Source organism: Sapajus apella, unplaced genomic scaffold, assembly GCF_009761245.1.
Source record: "Sapajus apella isolate SASKATOON/1434 unplaced genomic scaffold, GSC_monkey_1.0 scaffold2, whole genome shotgun sequence".
Classification (NCBI taxonomy): Eukaryota; Metazoa; Chordata; class Mammalia; order Primates; family Cebidae; genus Sapajus; species Sapajus apella.
In genome coordinates, this window is record NW_022436942.1 from 11,828,904 (window position 1) to 11,853,176 (window position 24,273).

A 24,273-nucleotide genomic window follows, 5' to 3' on the forward strand; every position below is an offset into this window, starting at 1 on the left:
AGTTAATGCCAAGTAAGATTGCCATAAGCCATTTTTTGTTTTTTTTAAATAAAGCTAAAGGAAACAGCCTTCAGTATGAGTCAGAATAACTTTTTTTTTTATCTTTTTTTTTTTTTTTGAGACGGAGTTTCACTCTTGTTACCCAGGCTGGAGCGCAATGGCGTGATCTCGGCTCACCGCAACCTCCGCCTCCTGGATTCAGGCAATTCTCCTGCCTCAGCCTCCTGAGTAGCTGGGATTACAGGCATGCGCCACCATGTCCAGCTAATTTTTTGTAGTTTTTAGTAGAGACGGGGTTTCACCGTGTTGACCAGGATGGTCTCGATCTCTTGACCTCGTGATCCACCCGCCTCGGCCTCCCAAAGTGCTGGGATTACAGGCGTGAGCCACTGCGCCCGGCCAGCTGTCAGAATAACTTATGACATGTTTACTCTTTTATGATGTACAAAGTACTTTCATAGAGTTGTGTGATTTTACTCTGTACACCTTTTGAGATATGTAAAGTAGTATCACTCTCATTCCTAGATAAGCAAAGTGAGGTTTATGGAACTTGAGTAGGTTGACCCAAATTCATATCCTGCACTATACCATGTTGCCACCCAGGCTACCTAATTCAGGCCTCAGTTCTTCCACAAGTGACTCTCCTGGGCAGGTAACTTGATCTCTCTGGATCATGGTTTTTCTCTCTCTAGACTTGGAATTAAGCCATTGACCCTCCTGTTCCTCACCCCTGAGCTATATGCAATAACTATATTGAGATAATATGTGAAAGCATTTCTACCTTTTTTAAAGTAGTCTTTTAAAACTATAGCATTGGATTAAAAACCATTTTTTAAAATGTATTTTCACAAAGATTAAGCACTAATGACCCTAATAATAGCCAGTGAGTAAAATTAATTACTGTGAATCTTTTTATTTGTTAAATTTAGCATTCAGTATCTCTGCTATGTCAAAACTAGGCATTCTAGAGCAGAACTAAACTTTTGTTTTTGAGGTGGAGTCTCGCTCTGTCGCCTAGGCTGGAGTGCAGTGGTGCAATCTCAGTTCATCACAATCTCCACCTCCCGGATTCAAGCAATTCTCCTGCCTCAGCCTCCCGACTAGCTAGGACTACAGGTGCATGCCACCGTGCCCGGCTAATTTTTGTATTTTTAGTAGAGACAGGGTTTCACTATGTTGGCCAGGGTAGTCTCGAACTCCTAACCTCATGATCCAACCGCCTCAACTTCCCAAAGTGCTGGGATTATAGGCATAAGCCGCTGTGCCCAGCCAAGAATTAACCTATTATCGTCTCAAAACTATTAATAAATAAAGCAAATCCTCTAGAGGTTTGGTTAAAGAACTCATGTATTCACAGGTTTAAAAAGACCATTTGTGAGACCTTCTTATGTAGATGTGGCCATTGTTGGTGTGGTTTGCATCACAGAGCGTCAATTGCAATGTTTTTCTGGTGCTATGGTGTCACAAACACCACATGGTCTGTTAAAGTAATATATCTGTCTGTATTCCAGTACATTTTATATTTTATAACATTTTATCTTTCAAATGAAAGATTTTCCTACTTATCAGACTCCATTAATTTTTTTAAATTCTTTTAGAAAGTGTTAAAATTCCACTTGGTCTCTCACTGGAGATCTGGGAATATTAAAAAAAAAAAAAATTCTACCTCAACAAAAAGATGCTTTTATTCTCCAGGAGGGAGTATGGAGAGGCTCTGAAAAATGATTTAATTATTACTATGGCATTAGACCTTAGCAGTATATATTTGAACAAATATTAAAGAATAACTTTCATTGGCTGTTGGGACATCACGACTTTTAGGACCTAAGGAGTTTAGCATTGGCCAATGGGATCTTAACCCCAGAGAAAGATACTTCATGTCTCTAGCTGCTTGTTTTTCTAATCGAGAATCATTGCACACAGAAATGTAGAGAAGCTTGCTCATAACAATATAATAGTATACAAGTACTAAGAGTGTGGCCAAATTATATAACCAGCTTTGCCCAATTCTACAACTTTCTATGAAGCTACCAGGTTCATTGCATTCTACACATCAGTAATCAGGCAGTGCCCATGGGGCACGGGCCAAGTGGGCACTGATCCCAAAGTTTTTCAGGGCACTGATCTCATCGTTTCTTTTTATCTCCAAAAGAAGCAGAAGTGAGGAGACAGGACACAGCAAAACAAATGTCCAGCCTTAGCAATACTGCAGCAAAGAAGAGGCCCTAAGAGCTGGTTCTCCTAACTCCTAAATCCTATACCAAAATGCTGCAGCTCCCTTCCACGTTAAGAGGCTTGATTTTTTTGTGACCTGCCTGGGCAACATAGCGAGACTCCATTTGTACAAAAAAAATTCCAAAATTAACCAGGCATGGTAGTGTACACCTTTAGTCCCAGCCATCCAGGAGGCTGAGGCAGGAAGATCCCTTAAGCGCAGGGGTTATGGCTGCAGTGAGCTATAATTGTGCCACTGCACTCCAGCCTGGAAGACTGAGCAAGACCCTGTCTGTTTTTTGGTTTTTTGATTTTTAAAAAAATTTTGATTTTGCCCACAGCACTGCCTTAAACTGGGAGATCTTTGTGATTTTAAACACAATTTGTCATTTAAGAAGCATGATATTCATAGAATATTTTACTTTGTGGACTTTCTTTTTCCACAAAGGAAACACACTTAGAACTTTTGGATTTCTTTTCTGATTTTCCTACTTGGAGCTTACTTTAGCTTTTGTTCATCTATAGCCAACTTTGGCCAATTTTATATGAAACAAGAACAAATAGGTCATATAGCTGCAATTGCTAAAAATCCAAGCTCTCATTTTAATTTCCTTTATAGAATGAGCCAACTTGTCTATTTTTAGGTATTTCCTCTCTTCCTCTCCCCATTTCTCCACCCTCCCTCTATTTTAGATGCCAGTGAGCAGTGAAATTCCAGAAATTGCCACCGTGAGAGAGGGTTTAGGATGAATCACAGAGTGTGATGATAATCTGGTTATTGGGCTCCCACTATGATACAGCCAACTTCATCATTCTCTGGCCCATGCTGTGGCCACAATCCTACCTATGGGATCTCACCCAGGCCCACAGTCTTTTTCCGAATACAATTACTCTTTTCTCCAAAAGTCATAAAAGTCTATTTAAAAAAAAATCCCATTAAGATAAATCTCTGTTCATCTTGTCCTGAAAGAAAGTTGCTTTTTTCTTTGTCAAGTCCTGATACTTATAACTTCTTTTTATCTGTTCCAAAGTAATCCTCTCTCTCTTTTATTATGAACCACAAACTTTGTAGTTTATTTTTCACATTTGATGTAAAATAATAAACTGCATACAAAATTCATCCAACTGTTAATCACATAGCTAGGAATCTGCAATAATTTTTATGACATTATAGTCACCAATACTAATTCTGTTTGGTATTTTCCATAAGTATATTTTTATTTAAGTTGAAATTTTTGACTACAGCGTTTTTTGTTTTAATGCACAAGAGATTATATAACCCTTGATGTGAAATGTTCCAGAGTCTGTATAAAGGCCGTATTTTTATCTAGTACTCCAGTGACTAGTGATTCTGCTTCTTCCTCCTATTGTACTTAAAGTACAGTTAAGAAAAAAAATGACGAGTAGAACATATCACAAAGATAAAATACTGATGTCCAACAAGAAGAAATTCGATATTTAAGTTAATATAGGTTCCTGAATTTTTCTTACGTATATGATAAAATCTATTACCTTTGGGTACGCAGTCACACTTGGTGGCTGCAGTTACTACAAATTCATCAGCATTATAGTAAGTCTTCTCTGTTTTACTCTTCCTTTATCCTCCAAACTGATGTTTACAAAAAATATCCTTAGGTTTATACCATTCTTCTCCTTTTAAGGACATACAAACCCGCATGTTCTGTACAAGTACCCCAGAACTTAAAGTATAATAAATAAATTTTTAAAAAGGAAAAAATTAAAAGTAGTATAAGAATTTTTAAATGACTGTCCAAATAATCTGGATTTAAAAAAAATCAACTGTCATCATTCATATTTAGTCTTCTAGAGTCATTCAGTTATGCATTAATGTGTTGGCAGTACCTAGAAATACTTGAACTTTAATTATTTTTTAATAAAATTATTTATTTCTTTAAAATGAAAAAAAAAAAGAAAATTAATAAGTTAATTTTTGACTGTGACATTCTTCCCTAAGATGGAAACTCCTATGGGTGGGTAGTATATGATGTGCGTGGTCTCCTGTTATGTTCTAGAGTCTGCACCCAGGCAAGCAATTCATAACAATTTTTGTATTAAGTCAGGAAATGGGCAAGTAGCAGATGCCTAAAACATAGCACCTCATTTTAAGTGAAATTTGTGTTAGATTTAACCTACTGCTTAATGTAACACCCTTGTTACTCATTCTAACAGCAAACTGCTCAACCACCTGCTTTAATGGAGGGACCTGTTTCTACCCTGGAAAATGTATTTGCCCTCCAGGACTAGAGGGAGAGCAGTGTGAAATAAGTGAGTATTGGCTTTCTGCCTTCTTTTGATTTGGGGGGACCTTAAAAACCCAATCTAACCCCTTCATTTTATCAAGGAGGAATCGGAAGCCCAGAGAGAATGAACAGCTTGTCTAAGATCTTAGCCCGGTGGTTTCTTTTTGCTAGATTCAGCTGCCATGCATTTTGGCCAAATGTGGGGCAAAGAGTGACACAGCTCACCTCTGAGGACTCAGAAGAAATGCTCTCTGACTCAGTTATGTATGGGTTTGGATGATGCAGCATGTTGCATTGTTTCCTGTTAATACTTTTCTCCCTTCCTTGTTATATGGAACCCATAGCTTCAGACTTGAAATGTAGATCAGAGCTCTGGGACAGCTGGGATCTGTTCACCTACCTACCTGTTTCCCCTGCCACTCACTCCACATATCCTAGACTGAGCCTAATAACCCATCTAAGAGAAAAAGGTAGACCCAAGAAAAAAGGCGCACAGCAATAAAAAAGAATGAAATAACAGCACACAAAGCAACATGAATGAACCACACAGATACTAAGTGAAAGTAGCCAGATACAAAAAATTATCTATTGCATCTTTTTGAAGTTCAAGAGCAGGCAAAACTACTGGATGAAGGTGGAAATGAGAATCACAATAGGATCAAAAGGAACTTTATGGGATGCTAAGTATCCTGATTGGTGAAGTGTCACATATTTGTTTATGTAAATAAAAACATCTGAACTGTAAACTTAAGATTGGTACACATTATGCCTTTACTATATGTTTGTCATACTTCAATATGCAAAAGTTAAAAATGTAAGGGCAAAATGTGGTAGCTTATCATTGTTATGGGAATCAATATTCCAAACAGCTTGTCTAGGCTCTGCCAATGACCAACCATGTAGCTCTCAGCAAGTCACGTAGCCTGTTTCACTCAGAAATGTGATAACTCCCTCCTAGATTGCCTTACAATCCAGAAGATCAGATAGCACCAAAGCACATGCTCAAGAAAGAGCAAAAGGAAGGTGAACCTGTCTGCTAAGGGTCCTGTGTCCCTGCCTTTCTTGATGCGTGTTGAGGGAAACTTGGTCTGTGTTTCATTTCCAGCTGTATCTGTAAAACACCACTGTTTGATATCATCATAGTTCTGAAATTGTAGTAGATTGAAAGTTGAATAAGACTAAGTTCCTGTTTGAACTTTCAACCTCTAATTTATTCGTGGGTTTTTGCACCTTAATGAGTAGTGGATGAAGTAACCTTTTTTTATAGGGTTCAAATGAAATACCTCTAAAGTTTCCATAGAACATGTAATTAATTATCTCAGTGTGGTTTCTATTCTTATTAATTATCCCTCCCAGATAAATATATCTCTGAACTCACTGCTCTCAATTTTCCCCTGTACTTACTTCAGACTCTGTATACTTAATTGGTTCATGGTTATGAATCTTTGTTCATAGACTCATTTTCCTTTATGTAAGTATTTCCTTTCATGCTCTTAGGTTTATGGACCTTCTGGTGGCAGAGACAATGTTTTGTATTTTTGGCTTTTTATTTTGTTTTTTTTCTAACTGCCTCAAAAAATGTGGGTCTTGGAAAGCTCTTGATTGACCCTACTGCAAGTTTTACCCAAATCCTTCAAGGAAGTTTCCTATTTCTGTCATGAGAACCACATTACCAAGAAAATATGGAAATGGGTCCTGAGCTGAAAAGTGCCTCTAAAAGTATAGAAACAAAAAAAGTATAGTTGAATTATGTATTCTTATTTTTAATTAATATATAACTCACAATCATACAAAATTTAACATTTTAAAATGTACCATTCAGGTTATTCCCAAGGTTGTGTAGCCATCACCTGTATTAAATTATAGAACATGTTATCATCTCCAAAAGAAAGCCAGTACCTATTAGCAGTCACTCCTCCTTCTCCTCTCCCCCAAGACCCTGGAAACCACTAAGCTACTTTCTGTCTCTAGACCTGCTTATTCTCAACATTTCGCATAAATGGAATCATAAAAGATATGGCATTTCGGGTGTGGCTTCTTTCACCTGGGTTCATTCTAATGTTTACAATGCTAACCCATGGTGTAACATATATCAGTGCATTATTCCTTTTTATCGCCAAATGGTATTCCATTTTATGGGTTTACCACATTTTGTTTATTTATCAGTTCTTGGGCATTTGGGTTATTTCTACTTTGGGGCTATTATGAATAATACTGCTATGAACATCTGTGTGCAAGATGTTTGTGTGGACATTTTCATTTCTTCAGAGTATTTCCCTGGGGCTGGAATTGCTGGGTCACATAGTAAAAACTTTTTTGAGGAACTACCAGACTTTTTTCCAAAGCAATTGCATCATTTTAAATACCCACCAGTAGTGTATGAGAGTTCCAGTTTCTCCACATGCTCACCAGCCCTCATTACTGGCTATTGTTTTAATGAAATGTGTATTCTGATATCATCTTTATTTTCATTTCTCCTGATCTCTATCAAGAATGATACCATCTCAGCTGGGCACAGTGGCTCACGCCTGTAATCCCAGCACTTTGAGAGGCTGAGGCAGGCAGATCACCTGAGGTCAGGAGTTCGAGACAAGCCTGGCCAACATAGCAATATCCTGTCTCTACCAAAAACACAAAAATTAGTCAGGCGTAATGGCAAGCACCTGTAGTCCCAGCTACGCAGGAGGCTGAGGCAAGAGAATTGCTTGAACCCTGAAGGTAGAGGTTGTAGGCAGCTGAGGCTGAGCCACTGCACCACTCCAGCATGGGAGACAAGAGCAAAACTCTATCTCAAAAAAAAAGAATGATACCTTCTCAAACTTCATTCTGACTTGATTGTGAGATATGCTTGTAGGTTAACAAAGCTATGGTTAGAGGTATCTGGACTGATGGTGTGTACATTCATCTTGTTATCTAAGGCTCACTGATTTCCCAAAAATCTTTAATGGAACTTCAGTTAAAAAGACTACTCAAATTATTTATAATCCTTTTTTAATGCAAGAATTATTAGAAAAGGATTTCAAAAATAACTGAGTGGGTTATTCTTATAAAAGTTCTCAATATAAAATGTTCTCTATTAAAAATTTTTAGAATACTGGAGAAAACAATTAGAAATCACCTATAATCCTAAAACCCAGAGATGATAATTGTTGGCACTTATAGATCCTTTTATATTTTTTCTTCATTAAACTGTCACAAATTTAAGTTATCCTACAATTGCATAGGTGGAGAAAATTTAATGTATTTTGTCAATACCTAATTTCATTATTCTTACAAGGACTTATCTATTGGTTATAGTAAAAATGCTAACAGCTTAAACTTAGTCAAATCTGTTTGTCTTCAGGCAGGGCTTAGTCTTTCTCTCTCTCTTTTTTTTTTTTTTTTTTTTTTTTGTTTTTGAGAATCTAGTTCTGTCACCCAGGCTGGAGGGCAGTGGTGTCATCTTTGCTTTCTGCAACCTCTGCCTTCTGAGTTCAAGTGATTCTCCTGCCAAAGCCTCCCAAGTAGCTGGGATTACAGGTGCCCGCCACCATGCCCAGCTAATTCTTTTATATTTTTAGTACAGTTGGGGTTTCACCATATTGGCCAGGCTGGTCTCGAACTCCTGACATCCAATGGTCTGCCTGCCTCGGCCTTTCAAAGTGCTGGGAGTACAGATGTAAGCCACCACACCAGGCCAGGACTTAGTCTCTTTAAGTGAAAATGTGCCATCTCTCAAGCTGACTCAATTTTCCACTATGTAATGCACAGAATTTGGTTGCTAAATATTTTCAGGAGAAATGTTAATATTAAAGATATTTCCAGGATTCTGAATTTTAAAACAATCAGGTCTTCATGAATTTTGGCTCCCTGCAGTCATGTTTCTGTTGCGTAACAGCCAGGAGAGAATGTCCTGCTTCCTGACTGCGGTGAACGTAAGGGTTCTCACTTCCCTCTTGCCATGAAAACAAAAAACCTCATGAAGTCGATGAAAGGATTCTTTCCACCAATCATTTTCTGCATTATCCCATTTACCAACTTTACCCCTTATAGAGGATGAGACATTTTGGGCTCACCAAGTAGTTCACATACGAGTACTCTGTCTTTTCTGCCATATAATTGTCATCCCATACCTTGCTCATTTGAAAAAAACCTGGTGCATTGCAGAGTACTATGATGTGACCCAATTTTGTGTATATGTTGGGGTCAGGTATTTCTCTGATGCAAATGGAAATTTAGGGTTAGATATTCCTTGTTGAGTTGAGATCTTAACTAAACAGTAAATGGTATTCGGTATTCTTGTATTCTAACCTGGCCAAAAAAAAAAAAAAAAAAAAAAGAAGGACCCTCTTTTGGTCAATAAAGAGGTGATATTCTGTTACTAAGTTTGTTTTAATACCTGTCTCTAGAACACCTCTATTCACAAAAACCTCAACATCTAATGGCATTCCAGGTTTGTGAGAGACCCTAACATCCCAATATTGTTATGTCTATAGTTTCTCCACAATGACTAAGTACTTCTTTGGTCTACTTATGTATAAAGAAAGTCCTTTTAGGTAAATAAAAAGAAAGTGTTTTTAGGTGAATGATTTTCATAGAGAATTTACTTCTTATTTGCCAACAATAGTGCTTGTCAGTAAAACGTGGTGGTTGACTTCTTTCACAGCTTTCTTTGGCAATAAAAAGAAGTCCTTAGATAATGAAAGGCGGGTTAGTTTAGGATAAAACTTCTATTAGTTCTCTTATGTACCCAGAAGCCTTTGTACTGAGTGTTCTGCTAAAGTGAAAAAAAAAGAAAGAAAGAAAAGAAAAGAACAACAACAAAAGGAATCCAAACTCCTCCACTACCAAAATCTATGGGCTGTTTGCCGTCTTCAAAACATTATGCCAGGCATAGGATGTGGTTTCAGCTCCAGGTAAAAAGTACCTTATTTTCTACTTCTTCAAAAACTAGGCCTTAAGATAGCAAATTCTAGTTACAGAGGGAGAATAAATAGCCTCTGGAGAAAGAAGTGAGAAATGTATTACGTGATTTTTACACCTAGGGCCTTATTCCAGCTCTAAAGTTCTGTGATTCAAAGATCTGTGAAAAGCATTCGTAATACTCATTGTGCAAAGAGAGAAAAAAATGACGAGGTAGCATTATGGATCTAAGACATTCCAGGATAACACACTGCTGTGGTACTGGGCATCTTTTATGTCCCATCTCACAGCCTCTTGGCCAGCCTTTCACGCCAGCCATTGCCACTGCACCTTGATTTAGCTGCCCCATACTCCTGCTTCTCACCCACAAACACACTTTTGTGTTGCCTTTCCCTCCTTCCCTGTTTCACCCTTCCCATTTCCCCATTCCTGTTTCCTACAATCACTTCCCCAAGTAAACTGTCTGCATGCAGGTCCTGCTTTCTGGAGAATCTTAGGCCAAGACTGTCATCAGGTACAGGTATAGACTTACTTTCAGAAAAAGTGACATTCAAAAATCAAAATTCGGCCAGGCACAGTGGCTCACATCTACAATCCCAGCATTTTGGGAGGCTGAGGTGGGACGATCACTTGAGGTCAAGAGTTCGAGACCATCCTGGCCAACATGGTGAAACCCCATCTCTACTAAAAATACAAAAATTAGCGGGGCATGGTGGCACACCTCTGTGATCTCAACAACCGTGGAGGCCAAGGCAGGAGAATCATTTGAATCTGGGAGGCGGATGATGCAGTGAGCCGACGTCCCACCACTGCACTCTAGTCTGGGCAAAAGAGCAAGATGCCATCTCAAAAAAAAAAAAAAAAAATCAAAACTCAGAGAAAAGATTATTTAAAGGGTCATTTATGTCATAACTTTTAGTAAAGTATATCTTAGCAAGTATTTATCGGTTAACTAAAATATTATTCTGTTTATTAACAAGTAATTGGGCCAGGCGTGGTGGCTCACACCTGTATTCCCAGCACTTTGGGAGGCCGAGGCGGGTGGATCACTTGAGATCAGGAGTTCGAGACTACCCTGGCCAATAAGATGAAACCCTGTCTTTAAAAAAAAAAAAAAAAAAAAAAAAAGAAAAAAAAAGAATGTAAGTACAGCATTTTAGCAACACATTTATTATCCAAAAGCATAAGTTAAAAATATTATCCTGTCTGTTCCAAAAACAAAACTCAAACAAAATAAAAGCCAGAGTAGTTCTGAAATAAATGAAAATAACTGCCATTTAAAAGCATTTGTCCTCTCAAAGCCTTGTAATTCCTTTGAAAAATGTAATTACCTCTGAATGAAGCACTGGGTTCCTTGTTTAGTTGCAGTCTTCTCTTTTCAGGCAAATGCCCACAACCCTGTCGAAATGGAGGTAAATGCATTGGTAAAAGCAAATGTAAGTGTTCCAAAGGTTACCAGGGAGACCTCTGTTCAAAGCGTAAGTACCCCATACACATTGCCAATCTGGGCTATCGGGTCATTAAACTAGCAGGAGGCTCTCACTACATACTTCTGTGCCTGCTGCATGTTGCCTGGGTATCACATTTAACCTTTCTTCACTGACATATATGCTTCCTTATGTAGACCAGAGGTGTTGTATGAAATCTGTGCATGTAAAATAATGGGTACTCACACATGCAACTGAATGTTTTAACTAAAAAGTGTTGGGGTTTTGTTGTTGTTTGTTTTTTTGTTTTTTGAGACAGAGTCTCACTCTGTTGCCCAGGCTAGAGTGCTGTGACACGATCTTGGATCACTGTAACCTTCACCTCCCCGAGTTCAAGCGATTCTCCTGCCTCAGCCTCCTGAGTAGCTGGGGCTACAGATGTCCGCCACTACACCCAGCCAACCTTTGTATTTTTTAGTAGAGATGGGGTTTCACCATCTTGGCCAGGCTGGTCTTGAACTCCTGACCTCATGATCCACCCACCTCTGCCTTCCAAAGTGCTGGGATTACAGGCGTGAGCCACCGCACCCAGCCCGGTGTTTTCTTAAGGAAAATAAACTTCTCTGGCCCAGCAGTTTCAAAATCCTACTGAACAGCTTTTGTGAATGAAAAATATCAAGCTTAAAGATCATTCTCAGGACTTTACAAAAAGTCCAAAACCAACTTATAGCTGGAGATTGACTTAGGAAAAAGAAAGTAGGGGATGAAGCCAAAACTAACGCATTCTAAAGAACTGCAAGGAAAGCAACTATGTAATTCTGTTGAAAAAGGAAAGCTCAGGAAGTATTCTTTTATTTCCTTTGATTCTAGCTGTCTGTGAGCCTGGCTGTGGTGCACACGGAACCTGCTATGAACCCAATAAATGCCAATGTCAAGAAGGTTGGCATGGAAGACACTGCAATAAAAGTGAGTGGGAGAAATAAAAAGTTGTAAACAAGGAAAAAAATAAAAATAAAAGTGAGTGGGAGGCCAGAAGGAGAGCCAGCCTTTCACTTCTGTTTCTTGGCTTTTAAGGCTAACAATCAACCTATAACTCAGCCCTGCTTTCCATTTCATTAAAAGCAGCTTCTTCTCTGCCTCTTCTCCACCTCTTTAAACTTTAGAATCTAAGCTTTGGTGTGTAAAGAGTGATGCACCTTTATAAAAGATCACATCTGTAAAATATCACAAATATTTTCTAGGCTAAATTAGTAATACAGGTTGATTTGGGGTAATACAGTATGTTAACTATGAAAGAAATGACACATGAAATTAAGATTTTAAATCAAATGTAGAATACTGATTTTATAATTATAAAATCAGAGAGTTTATAATTCATGGTTTGCCAAGTACCGTTATAAAACATGAAACATTTTGCTTCTTAAAATATTTAAATTGTATTAGCAATGGTAAATTAATGAGTTCCTTTGAGGGAAAGAAAAGGTTTATAAAGCTGTCTATGGGAGAGATGTTATAATGGAGTTGCATTTTTTCAAATTTACTGACTACCAAAAATGAACTAGCTATGTAGATAAACAGCTGGCCTATTTTAGACACACAATGAAACTTGCTAAATTCATTCAGTATTGATTGGGGTCTCTCCTGTGCTAAGTATGAATTTAAGCACTGGGGACACGCCAGTGCACAGAAAAGGCCGAGCCTTATGGAGTGGGAGGGGCAGTCAGTTAGCAAATTAACAAAACAACACAGCTTCAGCACTTCTGGCAGCTAGAATTCAGTCTCTTAAGCATGGGCCCACTGTCCACTTCAGTTTGAAGAAAGGAAGACTTCAATCACATACCATACTCTTCAAAAACATGATTCCAAGCTGGGAGTGGTGGCACATGCCTGTAGTCAAAGCTACTTGAGAGGCTGAGACAGGAGAATTTCTTGAACCCAAGAATTTGAGATCAGCCTGGGCAACATAGCAAGACCCTATCTCTAAAAATTAAAAAAAATTCACACAATTTTAGGTTGTGTCTACCATATTATGTCTCCAAAGCAATTCATGCAAATTGAACAAATCAGATGTTTTCCTAGATCAGCATTCTCCAAAGGTTGGTGCATGCAACTCAGTGAGTGTGAAAATTATCTGCTGGGGTACTAAGGGAATATATTACTTTTTAAATATTTTTATATTTTATATTTGATTTATATTTATATATAAATATACATTTAATATATTATAGTCTTTCTAATTTCTAAGTTTTGCTTATATTTTACAATGTTTATATTGTATTAATGTATAGCTAACAAATTTATATGTAGTTATACATCTGTTTACTTTAAGGTAGGTTGGTGTCTGCTGTAGGCTACATGTATTAGTCTCTTCTCATATACTGCTATAAAGAACATCCAGAGACTGAGTAATGCCTAAAGGAAGAGGTTTAATTGACCCACACTTCCATATGGCTAGGGAGGCCTCAGGAAACTTACAATCATGGTAGTAAGGCAAAGGGAGGCAGGTACTTTCTTCACAAGGTGGAAGGAGAAAAAATGACAAAAGAACTTGCCAAGTGCTTAAAAAACCATCAGATCTCATGAGAACTCACTCACTATTATGAGAACAGCATAGGGGAACCACCCCCATGATTCAGTTACCTCCACCTGGTGTCTCCCTTGACACAAGGGGATTACAAATCAAGATGAGATTTGGGTGGGGACACAGCCAAACCATATCACTACACTAAGCCACTGATTTGATTCTTTTTCACCCATTGAATTGACTAGATTTGATTAAATTGGCTTCAAGTGGACACAGTTTAGCAAACAGTGCAGCTGCTCTGGAAAATTGCTTCTCACATGGTGGGAATGGTTGAATGGCATCTCTGCTAGGACCTACTGATAAGGAGATCTTCTTTGGACTAAAAGACCTGTAGAAGACTCACTATTTCTAGCCATTTTGGAAAAGAGTAAACCGAAGCCTTTATGCAACCCTCAACTGGAGACAAACCCTGAGGCTTGTCTCAGAATCAAAATAACTTTCAAATATCTTAAAACCTAGGTCAGACCACACATCCCAGGACTTAGTTACAAAAGTCTTCTAAGACTCACATCCAGGTCCCAGTGATCCCCGCAAGTGACGAAAAAGGGAGCACAAGGGCACTGTTACTTCTGATGCACCCAGTCATTCTTTCAAAGAGAAAGCTAGTTAGGGGCTCTCGTGTAGTAGATGAGCCCTCATGACAGGTCTGCAAGCCTCCAGATAGCACCCCCCCTTGGAGATTATGCTGCTGAAATCTTCTGCCATCAGTGTGCCTCCTTCAAATCCAAGCATTGCATGCCAAGAAGATGACCTGGTGTTTGACTAAAAAGCAAATGTGTTTTCCAGGAGAGGCCACACAGCCCTTTTGTACCTTAGCTAAAATAATTGAGCTAAAAGAATGGGGTTTATTTTGATTAGAGGGAGGTGACAAGGAAACTCTGAGGCATAGAGTTCTGCTAAGAACATACTCCCAGTGGGGTGACACGTTGGGAGGTCCCAGGGACCCAGGCATCATGGTGGGGAGGAGGATACTGGAGACAGATATCCCCACATAGGCTCACTCTTGCTGACAGGGAGGTTTGGGCTTCATGGGTGGCAGACCAAGCAACATGGTAGGAATTTATTCCAGCTCATTGCTGGCTCAGGTTTTGACTGCTCCACAAGCTACTAGACTATATACTGACAATTCAAAGGAACACATTCAGAGACAAAGTATTCTATTCTCAGTAGCTGCCTAATGGCATATTTGCTTTTAAAAACACAAGGAACAAATGAATGCTGAATTTAACTCTGATGCACAAGAAGATGGAGGCAGATTTTTACAATGTAATTTGTTGCCTTGGATCAGTTTTAGGAAATGAGAAATGAGTCAGTGCCTCCAAGCATCACCCCAAGTAGGAAGAAGGGAGGTCTGAAGTTGTGTAACTCAGTACATTCCATTTACCACCCAGCTAGAAACAGATAGATGCCCACCTTGACTGAAACACAAATCTCAATTGATGAGTCAGTTCAAATCTTAACCTTTTCCCAAATACATATAATGGAAGTCCTTAATTTTTATAAAATTCCTATTTTATAAGTGCAGTAGCCATACCCAATCATGTGATCTTTATGAAGAGTAGGTTGTTACATTGAACTGGATCAATATCAGCTAGATTAGGTTTGCAATACAATGAAAAGGATGAATGACCAAATCTGCAGCTACATTCAAAACTTCAGTGCTACATCCTTACCCACCCTTGGATGGAGACTAATCTTCCATTCAGTCATATTCACCCAGACTTTGCATCAAGAGATTCTGCATGGCCAAAATATATAATGAATGAGAAATCTGATGGAAACTTGGTTTCTTGGAGCTGGTAAAATGGGTTGCTCTTCACAAAGATCTCTTCATTCAGGTAGCTTTTTGTGGTCATTGTGGTTTTTTACTCTGGGATGAAAAGGCAAAAATGGATTTCATCTGAATGGTTAACAATGAATTTGAAGAGCCTGGTTTTGTAATTTCTTTCCTTTTAAGCTGCAAATAATTTTGCAGGGTACGGAGGCAGCCTTCTACATGCCCTGAGGCCAGCAGGCACCCAGCTCGGGCAGCACACGCCTTCACTTAAAAAGGCCGAGGAGCGGCGGGATCCACCTGAATCCAATTACATCTGGTGAACTCCGACATCTGAAATGTTTTAAGTTACACCAAGTTCATAGCCTTTGTTAACCTTTTATGTGTTGAATGTTCAAATAATGTTCATTACACTTAAGAATACTGGCCTGAATTTTATTAGCTTCATTATAAATCAATGAGCTGATATTTACTCTTCCTTTTAAGTTTTCTAAGTGTGTCTGTAGCATGATGGTATAGATTTTCTTGTTTCAGTGCTTTGGGACAGATTTTATATTATTTCAGTTGATCAGGTTAAAATTTTCAGTGTTTAGTTGGCAGATATTTTCAAAATTACAGTGCATCCATGGTGTCTAGGGGCAGGGGAACATTAGAAAGGTTAAAATGGGCAAAAATGCATAAGTCACAAGAATTTGGATGGAGCAGTTAATTATGTTGGAGTTACAGCATTTCAGATTTTATTGTCATATATTTAGATGTTTGTCACATTTTAAAAATTTGCTCCTAATTTTTAAACTCTCAATACAATATATTTTGACTATCATTATTCCAGAGATTCAATATTAAAAAAATTACACTGTGGTAGTGGCATTTAAACAATATAATATATTCTAAAAACAATGAAATATGGAATATAATGTATGAACTTTTTGCATTGGCTTGAAGCAATATAATATATTGTAAACAAAACACAGCTCTTACATAATAAACATTTTATACAGTTTGTATGTATAAAATAAAGGTGCTGCTTTAGTTTTCTGAGTGTTATATGGAGGTGGTCTTTGCACATGCTATCTTATGAAAATAAAGTTGGTTGCAATTTAGTGGTAGTTAATATTTCTAATACCATAACAAAAAAACACAAAGCTATTCCATTGTCTGGCCCTGCCGTAGCTCTTCAGTGTCAGCCCTCCCTCCCAGCTCTCTGACTGTATTGCAGCTATGCCTTATTGCACTCTGTTGTCACCACCTGCAACACTCCTTTTTATGTCAGGTCTCAGCTTGTTATTTCTTTCAAGAAGTTCTCACTAACTAGAATGTGTTAAATATCCCTTTAGTGGAAGACTTTCTAAAGGGTCAGAATGTTACAAATGAAAAGGCTACCTACCATGTATTAAAAACCTATTGGTCCTATGATTTAAGGGAGCCTAGCAGAAACAAAACAAACAATCCTACCTGCTCCCAAGTCTAGTACATAGGTTATGTTACAATTCTATGAGGCAGGTATCATTATGCCCTTTTACAGATCAGAAACTGAGCCTTGGAGACAGTAAGCTCTCACGTGACAGGGACAGGGTTTGAATCTGTCATCTGACTCCAGAGTGTTAACACTATGCTGCTCCCCCTCCTTCCTTTTTCTAAGCAGACACAATAGAATATAAAGCTCCACAAATCCTAGAGAGCAGCTTTCCAGCATATGTTATTCTGATTCTCCCAAGGCAATGTGCACTTAATTTCATAGATAATCTAATGTCTACAGATTTTCTCTTTCACTAGGGTGTGGCATGATCAGTTGTGTGATGTAGGGAGGTGACGATGACCGGAAGGGATCCAGGGAAAGGCTCTGGCTGAGTGAACACATCTTTTGATGCAGTGTAGGACCACACAATCTCTTCTCTAACTGGGAGAGCCCAGCCCATCAGCCTGTAGTCATGTAGACTTGGCAAAGCAGGCCAAGAGCCAGTGAACAAACCTTGGGATCCACTATTGAAACAATTCATTTATCTAAAGCTTTTAAGTAAAAATCCCTGATAATGAAGATTAAGATGGTGGCAGAAAAGTCAAGTTTGGCAATAGGATAATAATCATAGCTAAGGCATATGGTGCTTGCTTTGTTCTAAGCACTTCAGTTGTATTAATGAACAGACGAATAATAGAATGGTAGGGAAGTTAGTCCAAAACAAAGGGACCAACTGCAATAATCTTGGTTGGTCATCTCTGAACCATTTTAATTGCATATTTCATTAGACATTTTTGAGCACATAGTCCTATATATCGCCACTATTTACATGGATAACTGTACTAATATATGCACCATAGAAGTCAGAAATGTTACAAGGAATAGAAAAAATAGAAAAGGCCATTAATTGTAATTTTATGGGATATGAAATCATTGTCATTGCTGTTATGGAAGTTACCATACAGCAGAAGGTGGAGGGGAAGGAAGAAGACAAAGGAAGAAAAGGAGAATAGTATCTGCATAAAACACTTCTAAACAAGAATTTAAAAGTTAAAGGAATAAGGAGTTAAGGCAGTCTGAAAAGACGTATACCATTGGCAAGATAAGTAGGAAAAAGGAAATAAAGTGTAGACAATACAATTGGCGGAGGAATGAGAATTAGACCAAAGGCATCTATGAGTTCCTGTGCACTTGTGATAGGTGGACCATATACTTCTCTCTCTCTCTCGCAAGTGTGCAGGAGCTCATATGCACCTTTTGTCCTAATCTCATTCCTCAAAGAGGAAACCATGGTTGGTTAGGAGGCCCAAGGACCTTAAGACATGAAAACTAGCTGTCAGGAGAGGTTAGACTATATGAGGTACTTCTATCTGGGAAAGATCAAGAGGTGTAGGTCTACGGGAAAGCTACATTTTTTTTGGCCTCTCTTCAGGCTGATAATCTTTAAAATATTTCTTTCAAATTTCTTTCAAATTTCTTTAAAGAGGAACTTCACGAAAAAGAGATGAAAAAGAAGATGCTGACAGGGTTCAGCTTCTCTTCCACTATCCCAGGCTATATGTCTCCAGCCCTGAAATCCTTTTCTGTTCTGTAAAGAATTACAAATGCAATGTAATTTTCATTAAGCATTGCAGAATTTTTCCCGGGCAACCTCCTCACCAACCTCTCTTCACTCCCCCTCTCCCCTCATCCACCTTTCTCAGTCTCTGGCATCTGTCATTTTATTCTCTTTGGCACAATTTTAGATTTATATGCTATTTATGGCCCCAGATCTTAAGCCCTTAAGCTAGACAGACAGACAGACAGACAGACAGACAGACAGATAGATACAAAATTTACGTATTTATGAAGCACATGTGAATGTTTGTTACATGCAAAGACTGTGTAATGATCAAGTCAGGGTAATTGGATTATTTATTATTTTTATTCTTCTAGTTGCTTTGAAATATATATAATATTATTGTTTAGTCACCTTAGTCTGCTATTAAACAGTGGAACTTATTTCTTCTATCTAACTGTATGTTTGTACCCATAACCAAACTCTCTTCACTCCCCTCTCCCCTCATCCACCTTTCTCAGTCTCTGGCATCTGTCATTTTATTCTCTTTGGCACAATTTTAGATTTATATGCTAGTTATGACCCTAGATAACGTAGCCTTTAAGCCAGATCTCACTGAGAGCAGAGAAATGTCTTCCATGGTTCTCATAAAGAAGTCAGAGTGTCATGTAATACACAATGCTCTCAGTATTATGGACAGAGTAATATTTTCATATTCTTCATGAAGGCACAAATCTTCACTATAAAGTACAGTTTCATAAAAGCATTTCTACCAAGGTAGCAGAGGAGAAGGGGATATAGCAAAGTGAGCAATGCTTACATTGAGTAAAGAAGAAATATTGTCATTTCAAAAGAATTTCCTAAGGCAATAAAAAAGGAAGAAAGAAAAGAAAAAAAAAGACACACAAGACTATTTAAATAAGGAGCTTTGTAGCAATAATTCTTAGCTTATACAACTGGTGCAAATATAAAAATTTAATAAGCACATTGAATAAATGAGGCTCCATATGGCACAACATAAAAAATAGAAACCATATACAGGAAACAGACATCATAAACCAAAGTATTAAGGTGTTCAGCAAGATTTTTTAGAATTCTAATGTAAACTCCAAATGTAAATTGATTTTGCACCTGTTTACTGGTTTATCATTGATGAGTATCAAAATTACAAATGAAAGGTAATTTTCATTGAGCTTTGGCATTGTAGGATTTTTCCTGGGCAACATATTTGCCTTCCTCCTCACATTCAGCTTGCATAACTGTTGAAATTACCTGACTTTTCCTGAAAGTCCAAACCAACAAGAGTGCATGGGATGGCCAAAAAAAAAAAAGCTACTCAGATAACAAATAATCCACACAATCTACAGAAAGGTCACTGAAAGCTGATTTCTCATAGGGTGAGTAATCAGCCTCCTGCACCAGAGACCATGACAATGGAGAGTCTAGCACTGAGCATGGTCCTGAGCCTGGATCGAACCATGAGTGAGAAGAAAGCAGACAGCCCACGCTATCTACAACCCAGGAGAAGAACAGGCTACAAAATTTGAGAGGCCCGGAGTAAAAATGAAAACGTAGAACTCCCTGTGCAAAAAGTATTAAAATTTTCAAGATGGTGACAACAGAGTATGCAACAAATGTGAGATCCTTCTCAAAGCAGGGCTCTGTGCAACCGCACAGTCCCCACACCATGAAGATGGCCCTGTCTGGGAGTAAGTTCTTGGGTCCATGTATGAAGAAGTTTGGGTAAAATGGAAAACATCCCCCTCTCCTTAGGCACTGGCCTCTTCCCTTGCCTTTCTCTTTGCTTCAGCCCCATGGTTGACTGTAACAACCCAGGCCTTGAGAACGAAATAATCATTAGCCAACGAACCAATTATGTCAGTGACCATGTATTGAATTTTCTCTAAATTAATACTGCAAACACAAAATTAGGGAATAGAGTAGAGGGCAAATTGAGGGGACAAATATTTATTTGTTTTATGTTTTAGTCATGTCAAATTCTTTGAAACTCAGTTCCTGCTTAGGAAAGAAAGAGTTTGTAGCTTTAAGTTTATAGCTCACAAAGGAAAGATATTTTTCAGAATTCTGTGAACAAGCTATCCTAACCCAAAAGATAATTTTGGGGTATTCCAACTCATAGTTGCTGTTCTTTATTAGAAAAACACATAGAAACCTGGCTGAGTTGGGATCTTAAGCCTTACGACAAAAAATAAATTCATCCCCAAACGTGGAAGCTTAATTCAATAAGAAGCCATATGACATTCTCCAGAAACCCCCAAAACAAATGTCCCCAAGGCCCAAATTAGTCTTGCCTCATTTCAAGAAAACACCCAAAATCAAAAAGCAAATCTGTGATTATTTTTTTTACTCTGTGAAGATGACCATTTCCTCAGAGTTTGCATTTGAGCCTAAAACATAACATGCTTTGAGGAAGAAACACGGGCGTCCTCTGCAGAAGCAAAGCCAGCCATGGCACCAAGTCTACCAGGCACCTTGTCGAAAAATGAATCCTTGGCTGCGTCCCATGAGCTAAACCCAAGAATTCTACTGGAATTGTAAAGAACAAGTTTTTACTTTTCTGTCATTTAGATAGTCTGCTCTGGCTTGTTTATTTGGATTCTGTACTACCTTGTTTCTAATCCAAACCCGGCTGAGGAGGTGCTTCAGTGTAGTGAGCGGAGGTGAGCCTCAAGGCTGCACCCATCTGGCTCCACATTTAAGCCACCCTTGAAATGAGGATGTGAACACAGGTTATGCCACAACAACCTGTATCGATGCAACTGACTCAAGATATACTAAAGAAAATTACTGCAGCAATGCGCCTTTAGAAGGAGAAGAAAGAAAAGAAAAGAACCTTTGAAACAGACCAACGGGGTAAAAACTGAAGCAAGTGCCAGTGTCCACCAACGCTTTTAAGTGTGTGTCAATCTAAGGTCAGCATGCCACAGATGTGCCTTATTGAGAGTCTTAGAAGACTGGAGTTATAGGAGGACTCATGAGTTGGCTTTCTGCAAAGGAATGCTAGCCCAGCACAAAAGTAGTTTTAGAAAATTTTTAGAGAAATTCTCTGGAAATTTTGATTCACAGCATTTCTGTGAAGGGATTCAGTAAATCTACAGAGAAACTGAGGGCTAGGGTTTGCTGAAGATCACAAAACCACTTAGAAGCAATCACAACCCTAGTGTGAAGATCCCAAAATTGTGTCCTGGAAACACTAGTTGCTCAGAATATTAATAGGAGTTAGGAGAAAACAGGACTCTGGGGTCAAATATGTCTTGCAGATGAGGAATTACACTAAGGAGGTGTCTTTACAGCAGCACTCCTCAGACCTTTACTGTGTGACTGTGTGCCATCATCTATAAGAGTGGACTGGTCTGCAGCACCCTCAAACTTACTTCATCAAAGAGACTGCTTATCCTGAATTTATTTGAATGCTCTTTATATGCATGAATTTAAATGATCTGGAGTTAATTTATATCAGCTCATGAGAGAGAATCTTGTTAAATTGTTAGGAAACTAATGAGCCAGTTGTTAAACTTGGCAATTTTTAAAACTTAAATTATATGAGTACAAATTAATTATTTTTCAAGTAATAATTTAGGAAATTTTATTCAAGAAGCATTTCCCAGGAATAAAATTCCATACAGTATGCTTTGGGAAGCACACCCCTAGATAAGTAGTTTGAAGCCCATAAAATTGGGTCTTTAATGCATTCTGTTTTTTTCTTCAGAATTTCTAAGGTTATACTATCTCTTTGACGCTAATTCAAGGGTAAGTGAAACTTGTCACTTATAAAACAAAGAATTTCTGGTTTAAAGTAAATCAGTTGTTTTTACATAATTTGCTTATCTTTCCCCTAAATGATCTGTTTTATTCTAGCTTTACTTACATATAGGAGCATTAGAAAACACCTTAATTTCTGCAAACTTAGGTATAAGTTTATAGCTTGCCGGGTGCAGTGGCTCACACCTGTAATCCTAGCACTTTGGGAGGCCGAGGTGGGTGAATCACCTGAGGCCAGGAGTTCAAGACCAGCCTGGCCATCATAGTGAAACCCCATCTTAAAAAAAAAAAAGTTTACAACTTATGGAATTGAACAAAAGAATAAATAGATCCTTACAATTAATTCATTTTTGAGACATTTAAGTAACATCCAATATCTAGGGAGCCAATGTGTGAATTACTGACAAATACTTTTTAAAAGTCAGCTGCCTTTGGTATGCTCTTACGGTGATTTTGTCAACATCTGATCTCCAGTTGCTTCTTAAATATTACTCAACTTTAAATCAGGGATGAAAGTGGTGATCAGAGAACAAAAGTCACCAACTAAAGACAATAGGTAGCACGTATACCAGTAAGATGGGAACCAAGAGACGAACCTTCAACACTTCCTCTCACAAGCTGATGATTCTTACTCTAGATCCCCAAAATGATGCATCTTAAGCTAGATTTGCCTTACCTGTCCCCCTCTCTGGGCCCTTTATTCCCTAACAATTGGCTCTTAAAATGATCTGAACATATCAAGCACTCTGATAGAGATGGGGTAACTAACATTTCCTTCATTTTGCTACCAAATCTGTGCTGTTCTTAGGTGACCATGCCCTTAAATTTGAGTCTCTTCAAACAGTAATTAATCTTCCCTGGGCATAAGACAGGGTGGCCCTAGCTCAGTGTTAGTGCTAGGATGATAAGGGAATATGTCTACTTTCACCTTTGTAGAGCTCACTAGTCAAAATAACTAATAGTAGTAGCAGTACTAATTAGCTAATGCATACCATTTGTGTATGCAAGGCTTTGTTGAATGCTCTTCATATGCAGGAATTAAAATGAGCTGGAATTAGTTTCTATCAGCTCATAAGAGAGAATCTTGTTAAATTTTTAGGAAACTAATAAGCCAGTTGCTAAAATCAGCAATTATTAATAATTAAATTATATGAATACAAATTATAAAATGAACAAATTACAAATGAGTAAAAATTAAATTATATGAATAAACAAAAATTATTTTTAAAAGAATAAAAATACTCAAAATGAATTCTTCCTAATTATTTTACTATTAGCTATATTCGTGAGATTATTTACATGTATTGTATTTATTTATTTATTCATTTATTTATTTATTTACTTTTTTTTGAGATGGAGTCTTGGTCTGTTATCAGGCTGGAGTGCAGTGGCACAATCTTAGCTCACTGCAACCTCTGCCTCCCAGGTTCAAGCAATTCTTCTACTTCAGCCTCCCGGGTAGCTGGGATTACAGGCATGCACCATCACACCCAGATAATTTTTGTATTTTTAGTAGAGACAGGGTTTCACCATGTTGGCCAGGATGGTCTTGATCTTTTGGCCTCGTTATCTCGCCTCAGCCTTCCAAAGTGCTGGGATTACAAGCATAAGCCACTGCACCCAGCCTATTGTATTTATATAAAGGAAACATTATATCATGGTGTTCAAACATTGGTTTGGATACAATAAGAAACACACAATAGGCATTTAGAGCCCACCTGGATATTGCGGGATGAGCTTTTCTTCTCAAGATCTTTAATCACATACATCCTTTGCTATGTAATGTAATATCCTCACATCCCAGTAATTATGACAAATGTATCTTTGGAGCCACATTCAGCCCACTACAGTCATCATCATCAATGACCCAAAACCTATGCAGTGATTTAGTACTTCAGCAGGAATGCTGCCGTCAAGTAACCTACAACCTATAGAGGGAGACAGAACTCATACCATTAAGTCAATCTCAGGGAATATAAAATGATGCAGCCACCATGGAAAACAGCTTCTCAGTTTCTTTAAAAGTTAGGAAACTGTATGTTTGTGAATAAGATCTTGAGAAGATAGATTTACCATATGAACCAGCAATTTATATGGTAATAAAACTAGGTTTTATTGCCTATAAAACTAGGTTTATACTCAAGAGAAATCAAGGCATATGTTCACACAAAGACTTACATATGAATGTTCATAGCAGCATTATTCATAATGGCCAAAAGATGGAAACAACCCAAATAGCCATCAACTGGTGACTGGATGAACACAATATGGTATATTCAAGGAATGGAACACTATTCAGCAATAAAAAGGA

At 38.1% G+C, this 24,273-nt stretch overlaps 1 protein-coding gene across 2 annotated transcripts in view; it reads left to right on the forward strand.

The window, feature by feature from the left end:
* The window catches only part of WIF1 (WNT inhibitory factor 1), a 66,884-nt gene extending 50,619 nt beyond the window's left edge, over nucleotides 1-16,265 (forward strand). For both annotated transcript variants that reach the window (XM_032288361.1, XM_032288352.1), the window contains 4 exons: nucleotides 4,405-4,500; nucleotides 10,760-10,855; nucleotides 11,675-11,770; nucleotides 15,364-16,265. In XM_032288361.1, coding sequence (XP_032144252.1) covers nucleotides 4,405-4,500; nucleotides 10,760-10,855; nucleotides 11,675-11,770; nucleotides 15,364-15,485 — 410 coding nt within the window. In that variant the 3' untranslated portion in view covers nucleotides 15,486-16,265. The remainder of the gene's footprint in view (nucleotides 1-4,404; nucleotides 4,501-10,759; nucleotides 10,856-11,674; nucleotides 11,771-15,363) is intronic.
* The last annotated feature ends 8,008 nt before the right edge of the window (nucleotides 16,266-24,273 follow it).